Source organism: Crocodylus siamensis, chromosome 4, assembly GCF_052110815.1.
Source record: "Crocodylus siamensis isolate JL-2025a chromosome 4, ASM5211081v1, whole genome shotgun sequence".
Taxonomy (NCBI): domain Eukaryota; kingdom Metazoa; phylum Chordata; order Crocodylia; family Crocodylidae; genus Crocodylus; species Crocodylus siamensis.
The window spans coordinates 22,424,800-22,449,645 of record NC_143398.1 but is presented as its reverse complement, the minus strand read 5'-3'; the positions used below and the strand labels follow the sequence as shown (position 1 = coordinate 22,449,645).

Below are 24,846 nucleotides of genomic sequence, written 5' to 3'. Positions count from 1 at the left end.
TATGCTACAGTGCAGTCTCTGTCTGTAATTTCCATTCCACTGTTGTCTGTCACACATACTGTTCTGAAGGAGTTTATAAACATGGATGTACGACCATACTCCTCTTTACTTACATATTATATTAAATATGCATATTTTATCAGTTACAGGTAGACAAACTACATTTATGGATAAGTGTAATTAATTCTTCAGTTACAGGCACAAAGTCTCCAAGACAGTATCAGCTATCCAGGTGGCACTAAGTGTTGGATTTTTCATGTTATTAATGTGATTGACAGCTGTATTAAAAAAATCATATGTAGAAAAAGAACTCTTTAAGAAACATGGATCTGGCAGTGCATCGTGCACACTATCTAGCAAGTACACAATTGTTATGCAAGTGCATAACAAATTGCCTTCATGTAATGGACTTAGATATAACAGTTTATGGCTGCTAATTTGCCCTCTTTTGTGCTGGCCTAAAATAAAAAGTGGTGATTATTTAGCTTACTCCATCTATGGGGAGTGTAATTTGATGTAAATACCAATAAGGAAAAAAATGGAGATAGTCAACAAGCTCTTTTCTTCCAAGTTTAGTAATATGCTTATGTCAATAGAAAGCAAGCAAAAAACACCCCACCTTGAAATTCCACTGAGTCCTCAGACCCATCCCAAAGATAGCCTTTAGCTCTTCCCATGAGGACTTGTGTAGGAAAAGGAAAAAAATCATGCTGGAGTTAATCCTGCCTACTGTCTCTTACCAGAATGCATGAATGGAGATGGTAGAAGGCGGCTTGGATGTTCACCTTCTGGCCACTTGATTAATGTAGCCCTATGACACAGAATGCAAGCTTTAATCTAAATAAGAAGTAAGTTTAATAGCTAGCCTGTATGATTACAAAGCAATATGAACTAATATGGTACTATTTGAAACAGCAGCGTAGTGATGTTAACTCTGAAGTTGTGATGACAGTTGGAAGAATATTTTTTCCAAAAATGTAAACAGGAAACTGCATGTACAAAACATGGACAAAATTTCATGGCAAATTTGTTTATGCATTGTTCATATCTTTATTAATAAATTGCTAAATAAAAAGAGGAAGCAGGTGATTATCTTTGAAAAAAAATGGTGTTTTTATCATTGAAGAAATCCATAGTATAATTCTGGCCCATAGACCATAATTGGCATTTTATATCCTCACAGTATAACTAAATCCTCCAAGTTATAGTCATATCATCCTCCTTTTCAGTTTTTCAATTACAAGTATACAGAACACACTTCTTTGTCATTTTTACATATTAGGAGGACAGCAGTATCCTGGAACTGAAGAGATAAGGTAGTACCCTTTTCTTTCTATTAACATTACAAAAACCCTCAGATATGAGTGGTACTAAAAACAAAAATATCAGGATAACTGTATCAGATATAATGGTTTAAATAATATGAATGGAAACTTGTAGGCTGTTGTAGGCAACCATGTTGTATAGTTATTTAAAAAAACTGAACATTCCCTTGACTCTTTATACCCACAACTCCTGTTGCGAGGCAGTTCCAAAATATTAAGGGTGCACCAATAGAGATTTTTTGGGCAGAGACCAATAGCCAATTTTTAAGGAGCCATATCAGCCAATATCAACCCGATTCCAATTCTGATATATGTTCAGGCAGTGTGGAGAGAGGCAACCGGCTGGTAAGTCTGCTGTAGGGAAAGGGCCAGGGGGAGAGAAAGAGTGGGGAGGGCATATTGAGGCCCCTGCAGTAAGAGTGGGACTGCAGTGGGGTGTGGGACAGAGCTGTGAACAGCTCCTCTGAGGGTGCAGGGTGGGAGGTGGCTCCTGCCACTGCAGGCATCCAGGGAGGGCATAGGGGGGTGCCCCCAGATCTGCAGAGGGGCAGGGCAGGCTACTGCTATGCACTGGTGCTGGAATGGCACCAGGCTCATCCTGGTGGGGGCTGGCCTGGGCTGAGCTCAGGGCAGGCAGCAGGAACACTGGGACAGGGCTACAGGGGGGTACGGCAAATTTTGGTGTGGCTGTAGCCCCCCCCCCCACAGCCCTCTCACGGTGCTGCCACCACCTGCCCCTAGTGCAGCCCTAGTGCACCCCAGCCCCCCTGCTGGGAAAAGCCTGACACCACCCTAGCCCCAGCCCACAGTGGCAACCTGCCCTGCCCCATGCAGATCCAGGGGCATACACCCTCCATGCTCTCTTGAGGCGCACAACCCCCAGGGATATACATCCCCCATGTCCCTCAGATGAGCCACTTGCAACTCTGTCCTGCACCCTGCCCCACCCTGGCTGAGCAGCGCCTGCCCCAGGCCCCTTCCTCCCTCACTGCAGGGACTTGATCTGCCCCAACCATGTCCTTTCCCTCCCCCCGCCCCTTCCCCCACAACAGCTTTACCAGCCAATGCTGCTCTCCAAGCTGCCGGGCTATGCTCCTGGCCACGTGCAAGCTGCAGCTGTGCTTATGCATGAGGCATTTATTGGCCACATTATTGGCCACATCTGGCAAAAAAAGCTGACTGCCAATACTCTCAATTTTCCCTACTTTGGTGCCGATCCAACATGAGACTGATGTATCAGTGCACCTCTACAAAATATCATTCTGAGATGGCTAGAAACCTTCTTATCATAAGCTCATAGTCCCCTGCAATCAGCTAGTACACACAGATCTTTCTAATTTTCCATAATTTCTAGTTGAAGAGCCTCCAGCTTCTAGCAGAAAATGATGTTATGCCTTAACAATTTTACATTTTGTACTTGTTGAATTTCATCCCATTTCTATTACTCCAGTCCTCAAGGTAATTTAGTTCTTCCTGCAAAATATATTGATTTCTCTCTTCATTGACAACGCCTTTTAATTTTGTGTCACCAGCAAATTTAATTAGCACAGTTATACTTTTTGTGCCAGGATCATTAATTAAAATATTAAAAAATTGGTCCCAAAACAATTCCATGGAGAAACCCTCTAGTAAATTTTCTCAAGCCCAGTGCCTCCTCTTTCAATATTATCCATTGTTATTATATATTTCAATATTATCCTTCAATGTTATTCATTGTTATATCTCTATTTGCTAGTTTCTTAATCATTTTACAATCCTTGTACTAATCTCCATCTTAACTAATGATTTCCCAAATGGTATTATATTAAATACCTTAGTGAAAGCCAGAGATATGACATCCTTTGTCCAAAAAATCAGTTATCTTGTCAAAGAAAAATGGATATACTGTTGTATTATAATCTTCTGCACATTGTGTGTTTATTCCATCAGGTTCTTAGCTAGGAAACAGTCCACTATTTAGAACAATGATCTATTTATATGCAAGCTCCACTCTTGCAACAAGAGTGCCCAGTCAGTTGTTATGACCTTAGGTACCAAGTCTGCCCAAAATCACAATTCCATTGGGCAACTTTTTCATATTCAGTGGGCGTGTCTACATGTGCCCTGACTGCACATTTGGTAGTTAGTACTGCTAAAACAAGTACTAAATGACTCAGTAGTACCTACCGGTACTGCCCAGTCCTGGTGGCACACGGTTATTTTTAGATACTGCATCACCATAGCAACAAGCTACAGCGATATAGCTCATCTCTATGGAGACACACCATTGCATCACTACCTGTGCCCACCGACACTGCGTTGCTGTAATGATGTAATATCTTGTGTAGACGCGCCCAATATGTCTGAAAAAATGTTTGCCTTTTCTTTAATGATAACTCCTATCTCTCAAGGTAGTAGTTGATTTTAACCTTTTACAGATGCAGCTCACCCTGTGGCTAGAGGTGTAGCAAAGCAGCTGGGAGTCTGGGACAGCAGCATGACAGCAGCAGCAACTTCAGGCTACTGCTATGCTGCTGGTGGGATTGTGCAGCTGCAGTAATAGCTGATTATTTTTCCATGTCCAGAGTGGCTGCTCCAGTCGCTCCACCCTAGTTACGCTACTGCACTATGACAGGTTGAATTTAAGTGATGCTTCAGAGCATAGAGCATAGTTTAAGATATTGTCACAGTTAAATGTGTAGTTTCACCTCCTGGTTCTCTGACACCATATTACCACACCATTAAATTCTCTATTCAATATCTTCCTCAAAACATCAGTAAAGGTAGAAAAGTAATCTAAACTGGACTATTTGCCAGTGATTAAATGTTACTTTTGCACCCTAGATTCTAAACACGGACAGCCAAAAATTGAGACATGTAAGTTAAAAAACATGCTCAAGTGACCTTCCAGGTCAAAAATAGTGTTAGGATAGAACTGAGTTTAAAATTAATTTATCCCTGGCTCCCACTTCTGTACTCAGTAAAATCTCAGTTTTTTAAGCAGATTCACTATTTAAATTTGTATTAATTTTTAATTCCTGAAGAAAGCTATATTTTAATGATTTTTCCCTAAAGATTCTTTTCAACATTCATACTGATTAATATTTAAAAATTTGGGACTTTATCTGAATTCCCTCTATTTCCGTGCTCCCCTGGAGTTTTCTAGTAACTCTGATGTCACATAATGAAACATTCTGGAGTATCATTATAGAATGGAGACTGGACACACAGTCTCCATTCTATAATGGAGATATAATGTTGGGGTTATTTGACCCCCGCAGTCTTTCCTGCCCAGAGCAGCAGGGCTGGACCTGACAATCTCACGAGGTCCCTTCCAGCCTTAAACTTCTGTGAATCTGGTTTTCAGAATTAAGATTTCAGAAGACTTAAATGAAGAGGCTAGATTTCAGTTATTCATGTGCTTGTTATAGCTTGAAGCATGATTGGTGAGGGCTTAAATTGTATATGTTTATGTTTGCAGTTTATCTTACCATGAGGTTTTTGTTCTTAAAATCTACATCGTAATATTGCATTGAAGAGATCTTGACTCATGTACTTCAGAACCTTATTTATTTGAATGTTTTAACCTCTTTTTATAATTTATTTATACCTAATAAGGCCTTCAAAACTTAAATCTGGAAAGTAGCTTCAAAGAGAGCCTTCCTACATTTATTCCACAGATTTATTTTTAGCTGATATTACTGAACATGGAGGCAGTCCAGTTTACATCCTGGTTCTATTTCCTGTTTACAGGAACTGGTCTGGTGTCACCATCGTATTCCTGGACCCCTCTGTAAGCCAGTTTGCAGCCTTCCTTCCACCTCTGAAATGAGCTGCAGTACACAATAGAACTATTGTTGGATTTTTAGATAAAGATATATGAATATTATTTAATCTATTCTGTGTTATTGTTATGTCATGTTGCTACATGTGCTGGAGTGTTAATGCCAGATATGAGGTAAAATCCTGCCCCATTGAAGTCAATGGCAAAACTCCTATTGGCTTCATCAGATCCAGGATTTTATCTGTGGAATATCTGAAGTTACTGAATTAATAAAGAGTCGATCCAATATACAGTCACTCTCTACAGTACATTTTCTAGAGTTTTTCTTTGCTTGTTTTTTTTCCCCTAGTGAGAGGATACCGACCACTTCCCTCAAGAGACCATTGCAATCAAAGCAATTGCACCAGATGATACAGACGCTGCATTTGTCCTGTAAAGTGGCTTTGACTAATAAGTGCCACTAAAAAGTTAAAAGTTTGCAGATCAAAAGCTCATGGGGAACTTAATATAGTGTATAGCTCAAGTTTTGTGACTCTCATCAGCATATCTGTATTAATGGTAATAGCTTCTGTCTCTCTTGCCATGGTTTTAGTTTGTTTTTTTTTTAAATAAATACATGTATCAATTAAATAAGCAGCATCAAATCACACAGGCCCAAAATTAAGCTTTTTTTTAGTAGAAAATGGTTTTAGAGAAGCTGACATGAACTGAAATATTTATATTAATTTAAAAACAGAGGCAAACACAGCTCTTAGGTTTATTTAAACATAATACAAGCAAAATAAAATAAAAAGTGACCATGAAAAGAGTATAATGATCTCACTCTTTAATCACTCTCACAAACAAGTGATTCATTCTTATTATCAATTATACAGTGCAAATTAGACTTATGCAATGCCTACAGGTTTAATAAGATACTAGCAATAAGGGTTTTTCCAAGGGACGCTAATTTTTTTGATGAAAAAAAAACAAAATAAATTTTCTGAGATTTTTCTGCCTTTTAGTAATATAGCCACATTCTGTAATAAGGATGTTTATGCTCTTTCACTGTGTTATTAAGAAAGGTTATTTTGGGCAAGTTTGAAAGCCCCAATACCTAACTAACATGCCTAGAGCCATCCACGTGCCTGTTTGCTGCTATTTCCATATGTATTTCAGGCTTACTGAAGCTGTTACTGGTAAACACCCTATTTTAAGGCTCTGCAAAGAGCATGCACATGAGGTTCCCCCAAAACAGTCTTCAAGTGTTCTACATTTGGCCATCAAATAACAGTGAAAAAGATTATGCATAAAGTGTTTCCAAAGGCACATAACAAAAAAATGACACAAACATATTTTCTGTTCTACTGATCTTAGGAGTATTAATAATAATAACAGCCATGAAGCGTGCAGGTAGCAAAGAGAGGCATAATTTTTCTCTCATATTACATGTTGTAGATTGGGGTAATTCCATTCAATCCTATGGAGCGATACAAAGGTAGAGTGAGCACAATAAAATCTAGGCCTATGATTTCCAAGGAGATTATCATCCTTTGACCCCAGATGACTTCCTGTCCCTGAGGCAGGGGGCTGGACTCGATGACCTTCCAAAGTCCCTTCCAACCCCAATGTCTATGAAATCTATGAAACAAGGCTTAGAAAGTCCTCTTTCTCCAGCATAGTGCAAATTCCTGACAAGTTACTTATGTTTTTGTTCTGGGTGCTGACACATGCCTGTGCTTTGGTTTGAGGCCCCTTGTTTTTCCATACAATCAGGGGCAAACTTAGGGAGGGTTCAGTGGTGCCGCTGCCCCCCCCCCCCCCCCAATTCATGCTCTACCCAAATTTTAAAATAATTTTCTGGATGGGGCAGTAACATTTTTATTCAGGCAGCACAGAGGGAGTCCACTGACTCCATGGCTCATAATCTACATGATTCCCGCTAATGTTTCTTTATTCCATAAGCGTTAACGACCATCTCTCCTTCCTAATGATTTTGATGTTCCGCTGTTCAAACTATTATTTCTTCTCCAGTGTTGCTATCTGTTAGGTATTTCTGGTAACATCTCTCTTTAATTTCAGAGCCCTGCAGACTGTTTTTAGCTTTCACTAAAAATGTTAACTTGTGTGTGGTAATATTGACTCAGGTGTAGAAATGACTGACAGTGAAGCATTGGACATACTGTCAACACACTCAAGAAGACTATATTTTGTTTGATTCATTTGGAGCAGAGATCTACTTTAACTATGATGACCACAAGACTAATGGCACATCTTTTGACTATTTTGTCCATTTTTGCCTAGTTTCTTGTGGTTTTTAAACTTATATATAATCTAGCAAAATAGTGTACATTCCAATAGGATTGTATTTGTTTTTGCTTTGACCTTAAATGAAATAATATAGCCCCCAGCATATTAGTAAAGCTTCTAGTTTCTCTTTCACCAGAGTCAAACATGTGTTGTGCTATATGGGATGATTCACTACATCTGTACCCATTTTCAAAATCCTAGATGCACCCATGCATACAAGTAATCCAAACAAAAAGGTGGTTATGAGACTTGCACACCAATTTCAAACAGATGTAATATGTTTTGTAATCAAAGAATCATAGAAAATTAGGGTTGGAAGGGACCTCAGGAGGTCATCTAGTCCAACCCCCTGCTCCAAGAAGAACCATCCCCAACTAGATCATTCTAGCCAAAGCTTTGTCTAAAACTTTGGTCTTAAAAACTTCCAAGGATGGAGCTTCCACCACCTCTCTGGGTAACCTGTTCCAGTATTTTATTACCCTTCTAGTGAGAACATTCTTCCTAATATCTAACCTAAACTTCCTTTGCTTCAACATGAGATTGTTCCTTGTCCTGTCATATGCCACCACTGAGACCAGTCTAACTCTATCCTTGTTTGAACCCCACTTCAGGTGGTTGAAGGCTGGTTTAAATCACCTTTCAGTCTTCTCTTCTCTAGACTAAATATGCCCAGTTCCCTCAACTTGTCCTCATTAGTCATGTATCCCAGCCCCCTCGTGATTTCTCTTGACCTCTACTGCACCCTCTCCAATGTATCCACATCCTTTCTGTAGTGGGGAGCCCCAATCTGAATGCAGTACTCCAGATGTGGAGTGCTGAATACAGGGGAATAATCACTTCCCTTGACCTACTGGCAACACACCTACTAATGCAGCCCCGGATGCTGTTAGCCTTCTTGGCAACAAGGGCACACTGCTTGCTCCTATTTAGCTTATTGTCTACTGTAACCCCCTGGTCCTTTTCTGCAGAGCTGCTGCCCAGCCAGTTGGTTCCCAGCCTGTACTGGTGCATGGGATTGTTTCATCCTAAGTGCAGGACTTTGCACTCGTCCTTGTTGAACTTCATGAGATTTCTTTTGGCTCAATCCTCGAATTTGTCTAGGTCAATCTGAATCCTAGCCCTACCCTCCAGTATATCTATTATTCCCCGCAGATTGGTGTCATTTGTAAACTTGCTGAGGGTACACTCTATGCAATCTTCCAGGTTGTTGATGAAGACATTGGACAAAAGTGGCCCCGGGACTGACCCCTGGGGCACTGTACTTGATGTGACTGCCAGCTAGACATTGAACCATTGATTGCTACCCTCTGAATTGATGCTACTTTTCTATCCATCTCACAGTCCATCCAACCCATACTTCCTTAGCTTGCCTGCAAGAATGTTGTGGGAGAACTTATCAAAAGCCTTGCTAAAATCAAGGTATACCACATCCACCAGTCTCCCCACATCCACAGAGGCAGTCATCGTATCATAGAAGGCAAATCCAAGTTGGTCAGGTATGACTTGCCCTTGGTGAATCAATGCTGACTGTTCCTAATCACCTTCACCTCAAGTGCTTAGAAATGGATTCCTTGAGGATCTGCTCCATGATTTTTCCAGGGACTGAGGTGAAGCTGACAGCTCTCTAGTTCCCTGGATCCTCTTTTTTCCCTTTCTTAAATATGGGCACTATGTTTGCCCCTTTCTAATCATCTGGGACCTCTCCTGATCGCCAGTAGCTCTGCAATCACATTAGCCAACTCCCTTGGCACCCTCAGGTGCATCCCATCCAGCCCCATGGACTTGTATATGTCCAGCTGGTCTAAATCGTCTCTAACCTGTTATTTTGCCACTGTTGGCTGGCTGCTCACCTCCTCCCCAAACTGTGCTGCCTGGTGCAGCAGTCTGGGAGCTAAACTTGCCTGTGCAGACTGAGGCAAAAAAGGCACAGAGCCTTTGGCCTTTTCTGCATCCTCTGCCATAAGGTTGCCTCTTGCATTTAGTAAGGGTCCCACACTTTTCTTGATCCTCCTTTTGCTACCAACATACTTGTAGAAACCCTTGTTTACCCATCACATCCCTTGCTAGCTGCAGCTCCAGTTGTGCTGTGGTGTTCCTGATTTAATCCCTGCATGCCTGAGCAATGCTCTTATATTCCTCCCTAGTTATTTGTCCAAGTTTCTGCTTCTTATAAACAGTCTTTTTGTAATTTAGTTTACTGAAGAGTTCCCTGCTAAGCCAAGCTGGTCTTCTGTCATACTTGCTAGTCTTCCTGTGCATTGGGATGGTTTATTCCTGCACTCTCAGTAAGGCCTCTTTAAAGTAATAACAGATTATAAACAAGTCCAGATCAATATCTGTAACTTTTAATGACATCATAATGACATCTAATGCAACAAATCATGACTTTTCTTCCCCTGCTAATGTGCACAAGGCAAGCCAATTTGTTCATTTTATCTCTGTTGTCTGACATACATTGGTGGAGTGCAGAAAATTGTCCATATTTCCAGAGTATCATTTGGTGGGTTGTTTGGCCAGAGCTATTATGGCTTCAGATGCTCTCTCCTATCATTAGGTTTCATGGGGCAAGATTTCTCCTGGGCAAAGTAAGTATTTCACCAGAAGCAGATGTAATCAATTGTAGGTGACAAAAAAGAGGGACATGGATCTCTCCTACCTTGCCCATTGCTTCTTATCTCTGTTGTTCCTCCCACATTCCTGTTTTCTCCTTCTACACTTGTCACCTCCCCACTGGGCCTTCCATTCTCGGCCCTTCCCTCTTGTTCATTCTTCATGGCCTTAGCACAAATGCTCATTTCTCCCTGTGCTTTGGCTCCTGATAGTATGAGATTTGTGGTACTGGGAAGTGAGGCAGGGTCAGGACATGAGGGACAGGGGTAAGAAAGGCAAGTTTGTGTTGGGGACAAGGTGGACAGCTGTATTATGGAGTCAAGGCAGGGATCCTCAGTGGATACCAGACTCTGAGAGCTGATAAGCTTGCTCTGCCCAGTACAGCCAAGGCTCCAGTGCTGTGGGGAATTTTCCAAGCATCAATACTTGAGTACAGACAGAACTGGGTTCCTTCTCCCAGATCCTGTGCATCTAGGACAGTGGTTCCCAGCCTTTTCTTGCCGCAAGCCTAAATCAGGACCCCCAACCCAGAGCTAACCCTAGGGAGGGTGTGGGGCCCTTAACACTGTGCGGGGCCCTGCAGCTGGAATAAATGTAAAGCAACCTTTACCTTGTGGGCTGGGAGGGTGGGCCAAACCACAGCTGCCCTGTGGGAGGGTCTGTGGGTTCTCTGTGGGACCAATGCTACCCTATCGTGGACCCCCTGCGACCCTAATTTGGGTTGCACCCTGAAGTCGGGAACTGCTGATTTAAGGGATGCTCCTCTGTACGTAATTCTTTATCTTGGCAAGTCCCATGAAAATCCATTGATGGAAAACAAGCCTTGCAGTGAGAGACTTAGACTTGTCCTACACTTAAAAAGTTTTCCTGGAATATCTATATCAGGAAGGTCAGAGTAATTTTTTTACAAGATAAGTATGGCAGTAAATACCCTAGCACAGATGTAGTTTTAGAGCTAGAAGCCTTTTTTTTGGTAAAACTTACTTTGCTTTGTTGAGGCAGAATAAGTTATACCCATAATTAAGGTAGCAAAACTTAAACATGTAGACAATGTCTTGGTGAGTTTAATCAAGGTAGTTTATCAAAGGGGAAAACATTCACAGATAACTTGATCGCAACCTACTGAGACCTCTGACACATGGCAGAGTATAAGCACGTCGCTGCTACAGAATTAACCCAAGCTCTTACCCAGGTTGTGCCCTGAATTATTCACACACAAACTCTGACACAGGTGAGTGGGTTTTTCAAACCCCGAGTAGCTGCCCTATGTGCCACAGTGGTGAGTCTGGATTCATCTTCCCAGCAGGCTACGAGCTTTGCCGTGCACCGGCAAAGATAAAGTCTGTGTCTGTAAAGAAAAAAAAATAAGCCGTGCCATTTCTAACAGGGAACCAGAGGGACATTTGCAGCAGGATAAATAACCAGTATTAGTATTTATCCAGAACAATATCGCCCGCCCTCTAAATGCGGTCCGTTTTCTGGCACTAAATGTTAAATCAGGATTTGCTGCGTCCCGGACCGGACAGGACCGACAGCGCCATGACCCGGGCGCGGCCGCCCGCCCGCCGGTGCAATTCCTGTTCCGCGGGAAGCTGGGAGCGGAGGTTTCGGGGCAACGAGAACAAAGAGCCGAGTCCAGCTCATCCCCACGAGACAAAGCTCCGGGGAGCAGCGGCGTTTTCTCCCCCGCTCTCACTTATCCCGAATCAGGTCGGACAGAAGGACGCCGGGGCGGCTCCCCCTGCGGAGCAGCTCCCCCGGGCCGGGGGCAGGGGCGGACTCCCGGAGCCCAGCCCCGCCCCACCCCGCCTGTCGCCGGGGGACTACATCTCCCAGCAAGCCCCGGGCCATGACGTCCCGCGGTGTGCGAACCACACCTCAGCCCTGGGCTGCCCCTTCCCCCCTCGCCGCCAAGTGGTTCCCTCCTAGGGAACAGCAGGAAGGTGTCATGCCCGGGACACTGGGGGGAGAGGCGGGGGTCTTGTCTGAAGGAAGGGCCGGGCGGTGATTGGCGGGCTATGTAGCCAATGGCGGAGGCGCGGTGAGGCTCGCAGCCAATGGCGCGCGGCGGGGTGGGGCTGGGCGGCGGGCACTGCGCCTGCGCGCGGGGAGCGCTGGGGAGTTCGTCGTGTCCCTGAGGCGGCGGCAGCGCTCGGCCGGGCGGCGGGGATGGGGCGGCGCTGAGGGGTGGCCAGGCGGCGGGCGCGGGCCGGCGGCAGGATGAGCCAGGAGGAGATCCTGCGGCGGTTCGTGCAGCGCGTGCGGGCCATGAAGGACACGGACCACAATGGGGAGGACAACTTCGCCAGCGACTTCATGGTGAGCGGGGCGGCGGGAGCATCCCCGCGGGTCGGGGCCTGAGGTCCTCTGCGGAGCCCCCGTCCCCCGGCCCCGTATCCTTCTCCCGCGACGGGGCGGGCGCGCCCCGGGCTCCGCTTCTCCCTTGCCTGGACCCCGGCGGCGGAACAATAGTGGCGGCGGGCGGAGGGGGCGGGGGAGGGTGGGATGCGGCCCCGGGCCGGGGACACGCATGAAATCCGGTGGAAATGTCACGTTGGGATGGCGGGGAGGAGGCTGCGGATGTTGCGCAAGACTCAGGGGCGCCGGGAGCTGCTCAGGTCGGAGCCGGGAAGAGGAAGTAGACTTTGGGAAGTGGCTGCTTCACCTCGGTGGGTGGGAGATGGGAAAATGCCGGGTCCTGAGTGAGCCCGGCCCTGGGAATGGGCAAGGGGGGAAGGAAGGAAGAAAGAAAAGCGAGTCTGGTTTGAAGTGCTGTGTCTGAGCTGGTTTCATTGGAAATCGCAGCGTGCGTGGTGCTGTCATAAGGGAGCTGGCGTGGGTGAGGAGCTGCTTTTGGTTTGGCTTTTCTTTTCTTTCTTTCTTTTTTTTTCTGTGAAACATAAGGCCATTTTTCATGTGGGGGCTGACTGCTTGTCCCGCTTGGCCCTGTCGTTGTCCTTCTGCACTGAGTATAGAAAGTCTTGTTTTCTGGGGCGGTTGACATGCTTTCCGTTTCCAGAGCGATATAAGGCAGAGTTTAGTCTCTTTGTAGAGTGTGCGTGCGGCTGAACAATGTTATATTTTAAACATTTGTTAAAAGTGTTGCTTACAATGATGGTCTGAAAGGTTAGAATTTTTTTTATGCTTTTCAGCACCTTTTTCGCTGTCTGGTCTGTTAGCCACTGACACTGTTAATACTGAGCTTGCGAGCAGCAGCAGGGCTGAGAACACTTCTGAAATCAGGGGAAAGTGTTTGCGTTTCCTTTTTTGTAGTTCTGCAAGGGCAGATGTATTGCCCAAAACGATGTGTGCGCGCGTGCGCTCTCTCTCTTTCTCCTTTATTAAAAAACAAACAAAAAAACTGTTCAAAGTTTCTGCTGTCTTTTTAGTGTATACTTTGTGGCGCTCTTTCGCACACTTCCAGTTCTGAATAATGAGCCAAAGGAAAGCTGCAGGGCCCAGAATGCCATAGTTATTTTACTCTAGCACTCTACTAGAAAAGAGTCTTTTTCTTTGAGTGTTTATTGTAGAAGCAGACACAGAGCAGTTTTAGACATGGCTTGCCACTATAAAGTAACTGTATTTTTATGATGTGTACTTTACGCAGCCACTCAAGCTCTGATACTGGGAATGGAAGAAGGGTGAAGACAAGGTGGTGAGAGAAATAGTCTTGGTCTCTTGGATCATTCTCTTTAAAACCTTGTAAGGGTGTCTTGTCTTTTTTGGGAGTAATATCTTCTCATTTATGTATTGGGCGTGCTGCTACTGCTAAGCAGTGGCAAGTTTGTGAAAAAGGGATTGCTGTTACTCATCACTCTACTTCCAAGCCAAAGTGAAATCTAAAATTAGAAATAGAGCGGTGGCTGAATGCAACAGAAAACAATCCTTTATTTTTTCATCTTGTATCTTGCCATATAGTGTGTGGGGGGGATGGTGGCTTAAAAATACTTAGTGCTCTTATAGATGTCCTGGTGCTTTGTAGCATTTGTTGGGAAGAGGAATTAAAGAAGCAGTTGTAGCTGCATGGATTTAACTCAAAGCTAAAGAAGTGTTAATACATTTGACATCTAAGTAGTAATGTTATTGATTTGATTTTTTTTTTTTTTTGGTTGATCTTTCCCAGTGGGTTGGGTTTTCAATCTCATTTATTGCAGGGTAGGTAGCATACTAAAGATGGCTGGTTTACCCAGGGTGAAAAGGGTATCAGACCTCAAGGCAGACCAAGGCAATGTTGGGAAGATGATGTAAAAGTGGATCTGGAGGGGATAGCTGGAAGGGGATTGCACGAAAAGATGATATGGAAGACTGCAGTTGTAGGCCTCCTGAGGCCCAAGACCTGGTGAGGGGGAGATACAAGGAATGCATGCAAGGTAAGGTATATAATCCAGCTACTATTACCATTGGCTAGTTTTTCACAAAGTAGGTGGCATGGCCAGATGGTGGTCCTGGGCCAGTGCTCTGAGACAAAGGGTGGGAGGGAGGAGGGATTAAATCCCCCTTCCCTGCCTTACTCTGTCGTCCTGGCTGAGGTATGGCCACTCCCCTGCTCTCCACTCCAGTGGGCGAGAGGGGAAAACCCTGGTAGGGGCTGTGCTCTTTCTTCCCTGCTCAAGCAAGGAGCCAGGTGGGATGGGGGGCAGAAGTGTGACAGTCATGTGTCCCTGTCCCCCATCCCCTGTTTCCCCCCCGCCAACGCAGACCCAGACTGGGGTCCCATGGACCATGGAGGGGGGTTAAACTCCCCTCCCTCCCTTGAGCCTACTGGCCTATGCTCCCATCCCTTCCCTTCAGCAGGGGTAAGTCTGGCAGGGACTCCATCTCAGCTGGGTTTCGTGCCCCCACCCCCTTGTCAGCCAGTCTTACTGCTGCAGTTAGAGAGCGGAGGGGTGGAGCCAACCCTGCTCTGCTGGAGCAGACAGCACAGCCCAGCCTACAGCTGTAAAGCCTCCTGGGATAGTGTGGTACTGTGATTTAACTTGAACCAGAAAGGGGTCTGGGACAGAAGTTCCACAAAATGGTTTGACCTAAATCAGTTAAGTCTGATACTGCATTCAACCAGGTTTATCTTAAACCAGTTTCAGCTATTTTGAAACTGTTTTTTGTGTACTGAACTTCGGTTTTGTTACAGGTTTAAACCAGTTTCTGATGACTTAAACTGGTTTGTGTGTAATGTCTGTCCGTAGCCATATACCCTAAGAGTTTGGGGGTAGTGCTACTTCATGACTTCATGGCACTATAGCTTATACCAGCAAAAGAGATCTTTGGCCAGTATTTCTAGTATTAAACCAGTTCCTTGAACAGAATTATTCATAATGTTAAGGATTTTCTTTCATGGTATAAACTGCATCTATGTTAGGCTTAATGCTTGTTTTTTGGACTGACCAAGATTTATGAGACTAGATGAATTCTCAGTGGGCTGCTGCTGGTCTGGCCCCCATCCTGAATTTTATAAGCTTTAAACTAGTGCAGCTTATATGTAGGCTGAAGGTCAGACTTCGCATAGCAGTGGGTTATCATGGAAAGACCTTAAACATAGGAATTCTGTTCTAGTATTTTCATTTCTATGCAAATACATAATTTAGAGATTTTCCGTTGATTTACCAAGTGCACTGCACTTGGTAAAGAGTGTGTTTATTTGGAGTACTTTTCATGCTATTAGCTTATGTTACCATAGTTGATGGATCATATAACAATTACAAATAACTATTGAAATATGAATAGAGTAAACGGATTTTATTCTTAGTATGGCAGTTATTATATTAAACACTTTCAGTGTGTGGCAGTTTGTCTCTTAAGCATTGGATTACATATCTTGCCAAGTTACTGTTACAATGCTAATAGAATTTTTAAAGTAAATACTATAAAAGTAAAAAGTTATTTACTGAAACATCTGTAAGTAAAATATCACGAGTTCTGTGTAGGTGAGTGCTATGCCTACACAAAGCTTCTTGAAGGTTTGAGGTTCTTTATGGGAGATGAAAGATAATAAAATGACCCTGACTCTAATGTTGCATGTTGATGAAAATAAGTTGTTCAAATCAAATATGTAATTTTTATTAGTTGCTGTTACTTACAAGATAAGATATTCCATGAGGTGGGATTAATAATCATTATTCTTGTCTACAAGTTCAAAGAGCTTATCTTCAGCATAGGACCAGATTCTGCCCTGTCTTATATTTTATGCACTAAATTGTTTGAGATTTCTTAGGCTGTAAATCAGGGCTTGGCAACATTTTTAGGCAGTGTCAAAAACACCTGCAGCCTTGACTTGTAAGATGTTGGCATGCCCAGAGTGGGTGGTGGGAAAACTGTGAGGGGCTTGATCCTTGTTTTATGGCGGCTCAGCCCCAGCCATTTCACTGCTGTCTGCCCTGAGGCATGTGCACTAAGCAAAATGCCTTTGTGTGCCACACTCTGGCATGTGTGCCAGGGGGTTGCCTACCCCTGCTGTAAAGTATTGAAGAGTTTGGCATGACATATTCTCAGTTTAAAAAAGAGTTAAGTGGGTGTTTGATTTGAAATTAAGTTCATATTTTAAACCTGTTAAAATTAGATCCTAGTGCTACACCTGCCCCCTAGTTTCATTATTCTTGTCTTTAAGTTTCTTCTTCCTTATTGCTTTTGTTAAAGGCCTACAATTTTGCCCCTTTTGTTTAAGGGTAACAGTGAAACATGCAGTATATGGTCCTCTACCTACAGTGTTTTTAAAGTCATTACTGTATGTGGAAAATTAGAAAGAAATCATGGATATTTTGGGAAAAGTATAGTCAGATAAAAATATAAAGTTTTCTGAGCAAGTTGCTATGAAGAATACGAGAATGAATTAGGGTTGTATATTTAGCAGTATTATACGAATTAATTATTTCTTAAATACTTGGACCTTCTTAATTGTGGTAAAAAAAAAAAAATACTGCAAATGATGTTTCCAGGCCAGTATATTCATAGCTGAATACACAGACACCTAAGAAGGTTGTAGTTATACATCTTTATAAATGGTGGATTTTTCTGTGATGAGTAAAATTGATGTTGTATGTGTGTCAGGTGGCATTTTTTTTCCCTCTCCTTCCAGAGTTACAAAACTGTTTTGATTCTAACAAGAATTTGACTTTTTTTAAATATGTTCTTTTAGGAACTTTTTTTTAAGGGATGACAATTTCAAAGATTAATTCTTTCTGAGAAAATTTCAGACCTATAGCATTTCAGAAGAAATATGAGTGCCCACATCTAATTCTCTGTTTCTTCTCACATAAGATGGTATAAAATAAGATATTGTATTTTCAGTGTGTTAAGGCTAGTTGGATATAGCAGGGGAAGACTTTGACAGAAGAAGGGAACCAAAAAATAGATTGACTCTTTCTTCCATGGCACTTCAAGAATGGTTGTTAGTACCTGTAAGCATAACAGAATATGTGGTAATTTTTGTATTTTAAACTAATCGGTTAGGACAACCTCTTTAGTATCAAGGAAGTCGTGAACAAATAGGCTAAATCTGTTGAGGGATTAAGAACTTGCACGGAGGGTCTTGATTATCTTGCAGAGCTAATTGTATTCCTGATAATTTCTGTAAAATGTCTACAGTTGTAATAATAAGCTATATGTAGTTATTCAAAATATTGTATAGTTACAGTCTAAATTAGGAAGGCTGAAATAAACCTAACTTGACAGTTGAGTCATACTAAAGAACCTGTCTTCAATCATAGAATCAGTGAGTCAGAAGGGACCTAGACAGATCATCTAGTCTGACCCCCTGCCATGGGCAGGAAGGAGCACTGGGGGTGGCAGGGGTCATAAGACCCCAGCCAGGTGCCTAGCCAGTCTCCTCTTGAAGATCTCCAGGGAAGGTGAGAGCACCACCTCTCTGGGAAGCCTAGTCCAGGCTCTGGCCGCCCTTACAGTGAAGTAGTTTTTCCTAATGTCTAACCTAAACCATCCTCCCTCAGCTTGTGGCCATTGTTCCTGGTGACTCCAAGGGGGCCCTGGTGAACAGACTTTCCCCGAGTCCCTGCTGGTGACCCCTGATAAGGTTGTAGGCAGCCACAAGATCCCCCCCTCAGTCTCCTCTTGCGGAGACTGAAGAGATTCGGGTCCCTCAGCCTCTCCTCATAGGGTTGGCCACGGAGGCCCCCAACCATATGAGTGGTCTCCTCTGGACCGTCTCCAGGTTCTCCATGTCCTCCTTGAAGTGCGGCGCCCAGAACTGGACACAGTACTCCAGCTGTGGCCTGACCAGCGCCGCGTAGAGGGGGAGCAAGACCTCTCTGGACCTGTTAGTGATGCCCCTGTTGATGTATGACAGGGTGTGGTTGGCTCTGCCTATTGCTTTGTCGCTTTGGCAACTCGTATTCATCCTGGAGTCAATCCTTACTCCAAGATCCCTCTCTGCCTCTGTGCTGCTGAGAGAGTCAGCCCCTAACCTGTAACCATAAAGCTGGTTCCCTCTCCCCAGGTGCAGTACCCTGCACTTGTCCTTGTTGAACTGCATCCTGTTCAGAGCCGCCCACTTCTCTAACCTATCCAGGTCTGCCTGGATGCGGTCCCTGCCTGCCGAAGTTACTACCTTCAAGAGTTTCTCCAAACTACAGCTCTTGAGGCGGTTTAAAACCATATAACTACATTGAACCCTGTAATCTCGCTGATTAATATAGGCTTTCAAAAGGCAGGAAAGTCTGCTTCTGTAATAAAATTCAGTTGGCTTGATATTTTTAGTTTTTAAGCATGATTGCTACTAACTTCTTTGAAAAAACAAGCAAACAAAAAAAGAAGAAAAATGGTAAACGTTCCTGTCAAGGCTCTTTATATCTTGACAATGTTAAATTATAATTAATAGGTAAGGTTTAGCTAAAGGTCCATTATGAACAATTTTAATAATACAGGCCAGTCATGATGTGACAGTCATAAAAACTTAATTTACCATGCTGGTATGATGACTCTATTTCTGGCTGGAATGGCGTGACTGAATAATAGTTTTGATGCATCTTATGTTAGATGCCTCTGAAACTTGGTGAAATGCTGTTTACTTAATATTGTCTGTATATTTATGTAAGTCTCAGCAGACAACCATTTCATTTAAATATTTTGCCTCTTTTATCCAATTAGAAAGCAATCAATGCTGTTGCTGTTTTTCAAAGATGGATATAATTTTTATAGGGGCTGACTGAATGTGGAAAGGAAGATCTTTTTCCATTGCTACCCCCCACCTTTTCTCCTTACAGAAAAACAGTGCATGAACTGAATTAAGTTGATGATGATTTTATGTTCTTGGGTCAAAAGGGAGAAAAATTTTAGATCTCTTGGATAATACTTTGTCACATACCTGAAACAGGAATATATTATTTGGATTTTGTATGCAGTAAGATTTGGTGCTCTGAACAAGTCTTATGATAGTACTGAGTTTGCTGGATAAATGACAGATTTGTGGACTGACTTGGCATGAAGTGTATACCAAAGTGCTTGGATAATTTTAGCTTATGTGTGAGATAAATATACCATGTTTGTATGGCAGCAACATCTTATTTAGGTACGTAGTAGTACAAAAGAATTTAAAAGAATCATTAATTTGTCATAAACTATAGCCCTTGTTGAACAACTGCTCTTGGTCATCTTTTTCTTCCAGGATTGGGGATGCTGAGTGTGGGGTAGTTTACCTGTTGTGTAGATGGGGAGTTTTGGTTTAGAGGCTATAGCAGTAATGCCTGATTTGATGCTGTCATGTTCTGCTTTTGTTAAGATGCATTAATTAGGGGAAAAGCCAAATTACAGCAGTAGCTTGAGTGCAGGTTTGCTGAGCTCCCCTGTCATTCAGCTTTCAACTTGTTTTTGTTGTTGTAGAACGAACGGAATGCTGAATACTTGCTTAATAATAAAGTAATTTAGCCATTCTGAAACTTCTGTGGGACAATTGCCACTCTGATCTCAGAGTAGGTTTTTGAGCTGGAAACTTTCTGTAACTACTTTGTGAGGGAGATGCAACCAAAAATACAAACTGAAACACCAAGCCTTCCAGGGGCAACGTATAAGGGTAAGCAAAGGTATGAGTGGACTGTGTGGCTTTTGGGAGACTTTCTCCGTATCTGTCCTTTTTGTGCTACAAATTAATTTAACTTTTCTAATATAATCTTATTGGTATTAATAAATTGGTAGAAATGTTTACAGTCTGAATTACTGTTGTAGAAAACTCCCTTTTGAAAGAGAAGTCCAAAGGAGTTGTTATCAGCAAGTTGTAAACTGAAGGGATCCAGTGTGGTCTACAGCTTTTAATAAGGAAAAACACCTGATTACATAGGATGGCTGTTATGCTGGAGAAAAACATGAAATGGCATATTGTTGAATTAAGAGTGCTGTTATAGAAAATGACAACCTAGATACAGGTTGTCTTATCCAGGAAGACATGTATGGATGTTTGGCATCTTCAAAGAATGGTTTAAAAACAAATTAATAATTGTATGGTCAAATTTTTGTTTCCTCAGTAATCTGAATTCTCGTCCTTTTTTGTGGGGAGTGATGTTGGGTTATATCTTTGAGTGTTTAACTGATACTTTAAAGTAGGCTTGAAGGATGGAAAGTGATAGTTCCTCTTGCAAAATTTTTTCACTATAATTTCCCTGAAGTGATGACTGCACAGTTTGGGCAAAGAAAAAGTGAAATCTGAAGTTTGCTGGAATAAATACAATAGCAGGTACATGGGTTAGATGCTTCTGCTTTAAGAGTGGGGTAGGCTGGCATAGGACAGTGTAGTAAGCTTGCATAACCATGATTTATGCTGCTTTTGTGATTCAGGAGGATCTTGGTTTCTGGATATCAGCATGGCATTTTACATGGTTGAACTTTAAGTATCTTTTTTAATGGTAAATAGCTAAGTTTATGGATGAGCTAATATGAATAGAATAGAGAATTCATGGTTCAGCAGTTAGCAGGCATGGTATCTAGAACAAGGTATATGTAACCTGTGTGTGGGTGTAGAGTTCTCTGCAGTCTGTCATTCCCTTGCTTCACAGCTTTTGCTAGTTGTCTGTAGAGGCCAGGAAAGATCTCTCCCATCTCCTACATAACAACCCCTTGATGAATGCTCCTGGCTTCTGCAAGGCTTAACAAACAAACAAACAAAACAACTTTTCTACATAAAGGTTACCAGTTCCTTCCTGTGCTTTCTGCCTGGGAGACGAATCACTAAATAGCCTAGTTGGGTGGAGTGCCTCGTTTTGCATCCAGTCTTGTTCAATAGCTGCTGGAGGCAGAGCTTTCCTCTGCCTTGGAAGTCTCTTTCTCTCTCCTGTAGTGATGTCCCTGGGTGTAACTGGTTCTCATTTTGTTTTGGTTAGCCTAAGTAAGAACAGAGTATGGATTGCCTTTTATAAGAGCCTCTGAAGCTAGGGGACTCTGAGATGCCGTTGCTCTGACCAAGTGCTCTCCATTCTTTGACTCTAGAGAAGCTGTTTTTTTACCTTCTTTTTTTGATGCTGTCTTCGTTAGGGTTGGGCCAGCCTGTTTCACTTCTTTGGCTTAGCTTTGTGGGTTGGAGTTGACTGACAGCTATTTAGACAGGGCCTTGACTTTTGTAGGTTTTTGGGTCAACCTCAAGTCCTCTGGAAGATCTCTTTCAGGATACCATGCAATATCTGTAGGATACTTTCTTGTAGGCTGTCATTGAAGAGGCAGATCCTTTCCCCTGAATCTATCCATGCCCTACCTTTTATGGGAATGATTGTATGTATTTGAGTAGGTGGCCATCTTGAAAGGGCTTAGTAAACAGACCTTTCCAACCATGAGTTAAAAACCACCCTGTGGTGTTCAGTTGTCTCTCCTTACGTGGGTGTGATTTGCATGCAGCTAGGCAGGTGGTTGTCTTGGAGGGGTATAGTAGACTGTCCTTTCCAACCACGAGTAAGAAGCTGCTTTGGTGTTGGTGCAAATATGTGGTGTTAACCTTCCATGGCACATGTCTTTAATGCTTTTTGTTGGACACATCTGTCCTTGGGTAATTGTGTTCCTGGCTGCAGGTTATTATACAAATTTCCTGTCCCTAGTGCTCGAAGAACTTGCTGTGTTGGAGTTGTGTGACCCGGTGGTGACTAATTTATTCCTGAGTTGTCTGAGCAGTACTTACTTCTGTCTTATTCTGGCCTGCGTGTGTTTCACTTGTCCTGTAATTATTCAACATGCTGGAATTTTTTTCTTTCCCGGGTACAAATGGATGTGGCCTACGTGAGACATGTGAACGTGTTGAGTCTGCATGTGTGAATGCAAAGTTACTTTCTATTGAGTTTGCTAATGGCAATGCATATAGAGAGTAAAACTATTTACTTTCAATGCATTCATTGCTTGCCAGTCTGGGAGCATTCTTTCCCACACTTGTACCTGGAGTCATTTATTTATGACTGTTTTGGGACAAACTGGCAATGCTAATGGGATCCCATGAGCGGGGTATGCATTATTAAATTAATCTTAAGAATTTGTTTTGATTGCAAGCACATGAAATCTCTTGGAACCTAAAATGGCTGCTTATAATGGAACCAGTGGGCCTTACGATAGCACCCTGAAGACTGTCCTATGTATATAGTAGCTGGTGCAGTTTTTGAAGTAAATGAAATTCCCCCACAGAAACATGTAGCTGCATTACTCAGTTTAATGAAAGGAAAAACATATAGTTTACTGTGTTGTTTGCTTGCCCTATAAAAGCCAGCAAGCAAAACTGAAAATTGTTGAAAGGCATCTAGCACCTAAGATACTGGTTATTGCAGAAAAATTCAGGTTTCATAAAAGAAATCAACTTGAAGGTGAATCTACTTCCTCTTTTTTGACAGATTTACACAAATTGTGAGAACATTGCAGTTTTGAGGATGGAATTAATGAGGCCCTCGGAAACTGATTTGTTTATGGGCTACTTACTGAAGTCGTACAGAAGAAGCATGTAGCAGAGGAAGACCTCACTTTTAAACATGGTGTTGAGATTGGAATAGCTATGGAAACTTCAGCAAAGGATGCCTTAGTACTGCATGGAGGAGTGCATGGAGGAAATAGAAATGAATGAGTTATTAATTATACAATGGGCAGGCAGCAGCTTTATGTGCTATAGGCGTGTAGAAAAAAAGTCCATCTGCAAAATCGTGAAATGAGTAGGGTATTGGTTTAAGGAACTCTACTGCTGAAGCTGCAGTTAAAAAGGACATGTCCAGGCAGTATGCCATGCTAAGAGATATAAAGAAGAGAGTTCAGTAAGGTATAGAAAAGGGAATAAAAAGGTATACATAATTCAGAGGGACAGTGGTAACCGGATAGTGAGAGTGAAGTGGCTAGTTCTGGGTCTATATCCCGTGAACAAGAGTAATGAATCAGCATTCTGGCTGAACTCTGAGTTGCTGGGAAATGCATAAAATGGAGCTGGATACCATGCATGTTCTCTCATATTTAGAATATGAACAAAACTAAAAAATATGCGATTAAAGGAGATCCTGGGGTTGTTAAAAACATACACGAGAGAGAAGATCATGCTAAACAGGGTGATGTCAGTACTGTAGAACAGTGCTTCTCAAACTATCTGATGTGGCAGACCGGCATTTTTTTTTTCCAGTGGACCAGGGGCTGGTGCCCGGTTCAGCCAGTGGCAGCAACTGCGTGTAACAGCGCTACACAAATGTGTGACCTGCTGTTTCTTTCTCTTTCCTCACCTTGCACGATGTGATGTCACCTGGAGAGTTGGAATGTACAAATTGTGACGCTATAACATATCAATGTTATGCTTCTGAAAATATATTTCTTTTTTTCCTGGCAACTTGCTGTGAACCGGCACCGTCTGCGGACCACCACTTCGACAAGCACTGCTGTAGAATATTCCTAAGTGCTGTCACATTGACCAGTTATGAGACACAGGGAGTTACTGCCGAGCAGAGTACAGAAGCAAAAGTTGGGGCTCCACTGGTTGTTCAGCCATCAGCTTTGTCACCTACAGTGATATCTAGTAATGTTGCACCAGAAAGAAGCAATGCTGACTAGTCAGGATCTAATAGTACTGAGTAACCTACATCTAATGAGGAAGTGTCTGAATCTGACATAGTTGAAGGAAGGCCATGTCCTCAGGACTGTGTTCAAGGGAGTGGTAGCCATTATTCAGAAAGGAAACTTAAACATGAACCTGACGTAGTAGTTGGTACAGCACACTTTCAGGAAACAGTCAAGAAGGTGATTGCGCACTGCACTTCCTTTCTGGATAAGGCCAAACTGTAAGTTTCTCGGGTGCCTTATGTCACTGTCGTATCAGAAGCAGTCTGAGACTCGATGTGAGAAATGTGAATGTGTTGAATCTGCATGTATGAATCTAAAGTTAATTTCTGTTGAATCTGCTAGTGGCAATAAATGTAGACTTTTTTACTTCACATTCACAATGTATTCTGTGCTTGCAAGTTTGGCTGCAGTCTTTTCCATTCTTGTGTTCAGAGTCATTTTGTCCCAGAGCCCTGGGGCAAATGCAGCGGTCTGTTTCCCTGTTTAATACTGAATCAGTCCAAATTGGCAGTTATGAAATTCAGGAGAGAAATTGATGTTTTGATTGACTTGTGTGTTTTGAGTGAAACTGATAACAGATACCTTAGTGTAATACTTCAGGAGTATATCAGTGGTGCATTTATACCTTTTATGGGCCTTTTTACATGTGCTCTGGGGGTGGGGAGGGGTGCTTTAATTAGAACAGCTCTGACAGTCACTCTAATTAAAGTGCCTGCTGTGTCTTGTGCATCAGTGCCCCTGTGCTTCAAAATACCAGTGGGGGTGCTTTAAAGCTCATCAAACGAACTTTAGTTAAAACACCCCCACCGCCATTTTGAAGTGCAGGCTGACTGGAGCATGCTAATTGGCATGGTCAAGCAG

The 24,846-nt window shown here is 42.8% G+C and overlaps 1 protein-coding gene across 1 annotated transcript in view; it reads left to right on the top strand.

Moving 5' to 3' along the window:
• The first annotated feature begins 12,086 nt into the window (after positions 1-12,086).
• PTPN12 (protein tyrosine phosphatase non-receptor type 12) overlaps positions 12,087-24,846 on the top strand; it is a 126,173-nt gene continuing 113,413 nt past the window's right edge. The window contains exon 1 of the mRNA XM_090041936.1: positions 12,087-12,306. Within this exon, the coding sequence (XP_089898062.1) occupies positions 12,208-12,306 (99 nt within the window). The 5' untranslated portion in view covers positions 12,087-12,207. The remainder of the gene's footprint in view (positions 12,307-24,846) is intronic.